At 28.4% G+C, this 6,883-nt stretch overlaps 1 protein-coding gene across 1 annotated transcript; it reads left to right on the plus strand.

Annotated features, from left to right (window-relative positions):
- Positions 1-759: 759 nt before the first annotated feature.
- LOC124939847 (V-type proton ATPase subunit c1) lies at positions 760-3,169 on the plus strand. Its single transcript, XM_047480301.1, has 3 exons — positions 760-952; positions 1,078-1,363; positions 2,730-3,169. The coding sequence occupies exons 1-3, from the start codon at positions 877-879 to the stop codon at positions 2,860-2,862; spliced, it is 495 nt and encodes a 164-aa protein (XP_047336257.1). The 5' UTR covers positions 760-876; the 3' UTR covers positions 2,863-3,169.
- Positions 3,170-6,883: the final 3,714 nt, after the last annotated feature.

Here is a 6,883-nt window from a genome sequence, read left to right on the forward strand (position 1 = left end):
AATGGAAACTAAATGAAGGAAGATTCCTAATCTGCTTGTACAATGTTAGAGGAGTGTAAGCATTTTCTTTGTTAGTATAATTAGGTCAATTTGATCAATTTTAATTAGAAATGAGTATGAGGCAATCAGAATGGGAGTGAACTTAACCATTCACGCATTTTTTACTATCATCTTTGTCTAGTTGTATTTTAAAGAATTATGGACAATATAGTATGATTAAATTTATCTTAAATAAAATTTATATAAACATAAATATAAATAAGTTTTAAATTCTTATAAAAAAAATCTAATTACATTAATGAGATTTTATTAGTGTTTAATGTAGTGATGGGAATCATGGGACATCATTAAATTCACATTAATATTTTTTAAATACTGAAAAAAATAATTATATTTATTTAATATTAGATTTTGACATGTTTTAAATACTTAATAAGTATTTATTATATAATTTATAATATTATTGTATAATAAAAACATAATAAATATTAAATAATTTCTTTTATTAAATTAAAAGTATTTATTTATCTCTATTAAATTTTAATTTAATTAATTATATATTTTAAACTTATTTAATTGTTCAATCAACCATATCAAACCATGTATAGTATATATTTGAATGATTAATGTGATAATTAAAATAAATTCAAAATTTATTTGATAGTAAAATTTTCAATTTATTTATTTTAAAAATAAAAAAGGATAAAATCGTAAATTGAAGTATCCAATCCAATTCCTATCACAACTGTTCTTTCTTCTTAATAGAGATCGAGAAATCGGCAGCATAAACGCAAAAAAGGCGGAAGATTCAGGTCTGCAACCAAAGGAAGAAGACAACCCTTTTTGGAGAAGAACAAACCCATCATCACTGCGATCATGTCGACGTTTACCGGCGATGAAACTGCCCCCTTCTTCGGCTTCCTTGGAGCCGCTGCTGCTTTGGTTTTTTCCTGTAAATCAAATCAAATCAGAATTAGATTCAATTTTTCTTTCCCCCCCTTTTTAATATTCAGATCTGCAATCAATTCTTCCTCTCATTGATTTATGTAACCTTTTTTCCTTTTTATCCTTTTTCAGGTATGGGGGCAGCGTATGGAACGGCTAAGAGCGGCGTTGGAGTGGCTTCGATGGGCGTGATGAGGCCTGAGCTTGTCATGAAGTCGATCGTTCCTGTTGTTATGGCTGGTGTTTTGGGTATTTATGGTTTGATTATTGCTGTTATTATTAGTACTGGAATTAACCCCAAAGCGAAACCCTATTACCTTTTCGATGGATATGCTCACTTGTCATCTGGCCTTGCTTGTGGCCTTGCCGGACTTGCTGCTGGTATGGCAATTGGAATCGTGGGTGATGCTGGTGTCAGGTAATTGTATGATAATGTTACACTTTTGTTAGTATTTTTTCAATTGCTTTTGAGCTTTAACTTTTGGATTGCCGGGTGATTCTTTAGGAATGTGCTTGTATAAGATGTCTACTTACCAATTTCATAGTTTTTCGAACTTTTGATAGATTGATCTTACCCGTCTCATAAGGTAGTCATTCTTTGGTCTCATTTGAGTTTTGGTTTGGAGATTTATAAGGAATAGCACTAACATCAGCTTCATGATAATCAAATTGTAGACACCCATCAAAGTATTTCTTTGTTAAGTTAAAGTTTGCAATACAGGGTTGTTGGAGGACAACTTCTATGATTATAAATAATGATCCTTTTTGAAATTGATATTTTTTCAAAATCAAAGAGAATTTTCTTTTTGTATAAGATGCGTTATGGATTATGAATTTATGATCATGCCCCAGATTATAGCGTGAATCTTTGCTTCATTTGGTATAAATATTATTTTATGAATCATGATCCAGATTTTTTTATAGATGAGATTAATTTTCAGATCAAGATCCAGATCATAAAATGTGATAACAAATAGGGTCTATGTTTATACCGGCAAAAGTATTGTTGAACATGTGATAGAATGTTATTCATCAACCATCACAGAACACTGAATTGATTATCTACCGGCAAAAGTCTTTCTTCTCTTTGTTCCATTTTTTGCAAAAGTAATTTTGGTGATGGGTATGGTTTTGATCAAATAGTGCTCTAATATCTAGCTAGATGCATGAGCTCAAATTTGGTCATTTGATCTGCCTTGTTATTGCTATCGTCTTATAAATGAATGCTTTATAGCATGTCCTGACCATATAAAAACCGTACACATCTCATTATATAATGTGAGATGGACAAATACACAGATTTAGAAAATCAGAATCTAGGAAAATCTAAACTCAATTGTCTTCTATGTCATATCAATTGGAGAAACAAGTAGAATGTAAGTAAGGTTTCTATATTTTGGATCAGAAAGACAGTTAAGTGATAAGAATACATGGAGATTATATTTTGTTAATCAACAAGTTTGCTACATGAATTTTTGTTCTTGTGATGTTCCACGCCAGCCTTTTAGGACAATTTGATGAAATTGGGAAATGTCAATAAGTAGGAGACAGTGCCCCATTAGGAAACACCCGAATACAAAAAATTTGGATCCATAAACGTATTTGAATGCTATTATGTTTGAAAATTAAACTTAGTGCAAGACAGATTTGGATCCAGATACAAATTATAAGTGTTGTAAGATATTTGAGATTGAAATGTATTTTTACTATCTATTTTATATGCAACTTTTTGGAGGTAGTTACAATGGAATTAAACTTTTAATGTTTCATTTTGTTTGTGACAGAGCAAATGCTCAGCAGCCCAAGCTTTTTGTTGGGATGATCTTGATCCTCATCTTTGCTGAAGCTTTAGCTCTATATGGCCTTATCGTGGGCATCATCCTCTCTTCCCGAGCTGGTCAATCTAGAGCAGAATAAGATGGATGCTCAGCTACATTTACCTGCCTCAATCTTGCAGGTTTATTTTTGTGTGTTATTAATATATTTGTCTTTCTCTCTGATTCCATGTGGTTAGTATTCACTCCCAAGATTTATTTTGTGTACATTGGAGTTGGTACTTGTCTCCCCCCGAATAATTTTGAATTATTTGGGTCCCCGTTTATTGTAACTGTATTTGCTAGAATGACTTATTTGTCCTCCTCTGTTCTCGGTGGACATGGATCCCAAATGCTTCTATTTTATTTTATTGGAATAAATGATGGTTCGATAAGTTCGATTTTACTTGGATTCCCATGAAATATTTTCATTTTTTCCCCATGATTAAATAGTTGAAATCATGTTGTTGAGTACAAGCTTGTAGTGTTAACTCAATAGTCCTTGCTTCTACAGTCTTAAATACATATTTTAGCCATACCAAGATTTTGTAAAGATGATAATTCCACTTTCATTGGTAGCAATAATAAAAGCAATGATACCCAATGAAAAACTCCTCACATCACAATTTGAGCAATTTTATAGCCATATAGAATTGTCAGATGACATTCAACCTATTTGAAAATAGTTTTTGAGGTTATGTTTTAATGGCATATATATATATATAATTGTAATAATAAAATAGAATAAGAATCAGATGTTGGTTACAAATAGACACAAGGTTTAGAGAATTCAATCTTTGAAGTAGTATTATGAATAAAGATACTCCAGGCTGTACTTTTTCTTGGAGAGATGAAGACCATGTTTTCTTTTTCCTTTTTTTTGCTAAATTGAAGACCATGTTTTTTTTCCTCTCAGAGAAATACTGAAGAATCAAATATCTTTTCTGGGTTGGAATTTAAGAGAGCATCTTATCTTTGTCTTAGTTCAGTGGAGCATTTATTTGTCATCAGCAAAGCATCTTTTCTTTAACTTTTTTAAAAAAAATTTTGAGGGGGGAGAAATCATACACTTGGTCTAAACTTTTGGATTATTTAAAAAAAATAAAAGCCCATGACTTGCTTTATTTAGAAATACTGTTTTTGTGTGCATCAAAGTTAAGTATGACAATAATATCTGTATGAGATTTGAATCCTAATTAAGACACAAAAGTGTTTTCAAATAGTTTGAGCCAGCATTTACTTAATAAATATATACTTTTATATATAAAAAAAAAAGTGAGATCATCATTCTAAAACTCATCTATCAAACAAGATATGATCTAATTTAATTTTATTTTTTACTAAACAAAAAACAAAAAGTAATCCAAATGATAACTAAAAAGTAACCATTTATCTTTGAGAATATGTACACAATAAGATTTTTCAAATAATCTCGAATGGACTAAGTCAAATTTGTGAGTTTTTTAAAAATCGTTAATCTTGAATAAATTCGTCAAATTGAATTTTATTTTAAATTTAAGAGTTTATATGAAAATATTTTATGTTTTTAAAATAGTAAATATATATTAAAAATAATTAAAAAAAATATTTAAACACAACGTTAAAAACATGATACGTAAAAAAATGTTACTCAATATGTTATTACTCGATAAAATAATTAACTCCCCGACTTACTAACAGTTTTTCGGAACGAATCTTAGAAAATATTATAATAATAACATTATGAATGATACGCGTCGAACTAGTAAGATCATTAAAAGTTCGACGATTTATCTCTAACCAGATATTCTACCAAAAATAATTGGAATAATAACCTAAATATGTAAGTCAGTCATCAAGGTCCCTGGATTAAGTCCCGCAACACACGGCTAGGTCAGCTCACTCCACATGGCATCTCATTTAATTAAAACAATAAGACTTTTAGTTAAAATTATTAATATTTTTAACATAAAAGTGTGTAACATAATTGTTTATAATGAAAAAATAGAATTTTTATTTGGTTATAAATTTAAATCTATTTAAAATAATTTTTTTTTACTAAAATTAGAGCAACTATTTTTAACGTTTTTCTGCTTAGGGCTAGAGCATCAAAATTCTAGGAGTTGGCATTAGCCCCATCAATCCAACCTAGTTTATTTAAAAAGATATTAATTATATATCATTATTATAAAAATTAATATAGTAAACAATAATAAACAAATGAAAAAATAATGTTTTAAAAATTTTGTAAATATAAATTTACTTTATTTATATAAAATTGTATAAAATTATATAACCACAATAATGTATAAAATATTAAAATCTTCATATCAACAAATTTAAAATTGTCAAATTTTAGATAATTTAAAGTTAATTATAAATTTTAGATAGTTTAAAAATTACAAAAATTAGAATTGCAAGCATATTTTAAAACTGTGAAATGATAAAATTAAAGAATTAATCAAAATTTTAAGTACATTGAATTTGATAATCAATCGCTTAATTAAAAACAATAAATTATTCTACCTAATACACACCGGACCGAACACTAATATAGTTGTTGAAAGCTTGATGTCTATGTGTAAATGGACAAAGTGTGGGAGATTTAGAGACGGTGAGCATCTAATAATGATTCAACCTTTGAAATGTCTTATTGTTGGGGGACTTTGAATACGATACAATTATTAACGAAGTATAGACGACATCGGTGATAGAACACAACAAAATAAACGAGTAAGGGATGCCCACGAATGATGGCGTCTCACAAAACGAAGAACTTTGTCACAAAGCGTAATTCGAAAGTTTCGACAAAATTTATTGATGAGTTTGTAAAATGCATTGAAACGACAAAAGTCAAGGCAAACTTGGTCATGACTACTAAATCGCGTGCGGACAAGAAAGCGTACAAATTAACTTCATTCGGACATTAATTACGATGGGCTCATTGAATTTTTGAGTCATTTGTGTGAAAATTAGTGTTTAGTATTTTTTCAGTTGCTATATTTTTTATTTTTGAAATTAAAGGAGAACTAGCATGACACTCCACAGTTATGTCTCGCTTAAACTCAAAACGCTTCCTGAAAAAATGGGACAACGAATTAAGTATGTAGCCCACAAACATTTAACCATAAATTATTACATTTTTTTTTATCTATGTTAGGTAACTTTTGATAATGTTTGAATTGATCTTGGATTACTTATGACCAATATTATGATATCTTGAACTATATTTTGTTTTTGATAGTTTTTATTGGAACAATAATAAATTTTATCATTTCGATTTTTTTTTTAAATAATAATAAATACAAAACAAAAAAGTAATTTAATAAGTAAACCCTAATGATGATTAGCAAAAATATAAAAATAAAAGTAAAAAAGTAGGAAAGGAAAAAGGGATTTGCATGGGGGCTGGGGAATGAAGGAAGATTATGGAAAATGATGGGAGTAAGGGTGGGGAGTAAGGCGGCCCCTACCTATTATTGATATATATTATGGGCAATTTTTGTTTTTTTTTATTCATACAAAAATAAAATTCTATGAAAAAAATTTATTATTATTTTTTAAAATCAATTCCATAATTCATAATATCTAGTTTGTAACTCTTTCTTCCACTTTAACTATTTCCTAAAAAAAATAATCTAGATTGTAGTGTGTGAGCTGTGAAGTGTGATATACCTTCAAATTAAAATAATATTTTAATCATAACTCATTTTTCAAATACAACTCTCTAGTCTACTCAAGCAAAATTCTTTTTTTTTAACAAAACCCATAAAGAATATCCCAAAACAAATTGATAAAATTTTATTAGAAAATGTTGAAATGTAAGAATATTATGTCAAATGTAAGAATGTTTTCTCTAGAGACCACTTTTTTTTTTCTTTCAAAAAGAAGTTTTATTCCAAAATAATATAATCTATAATGATGGTCCATTGAAGCACCTTGAATAAAAAAATAAACTCACCATCATCATTTATTTTCTCATCCCATATTTATTCCATCCCCTGCCCATCCCCACCTCTCTCAATATATATATAATTATTAAAAAAAAATAGATTATTTTTTTTATCAAACATATCTTATTTTGATTTGAAATTAATCTAAAAAGCTCAATTCAAACAAAACCATAAAACATTGGACAATGGGAA

Source organism: Impatiens glandulifera, chromosome 5 (genome assembly GCF_907164915.1).
Source record: "Impatiens glandulifera chromosome 5, dImpGla2.1, whole genome shotgun sequence".
Lineage (NCBI taxonomy): Eukaryota > Viridiplantae > Streptophyta > Magnoliopsida > Ericales > Balsaminaceae > Impatiens > Impatiens glandulifera.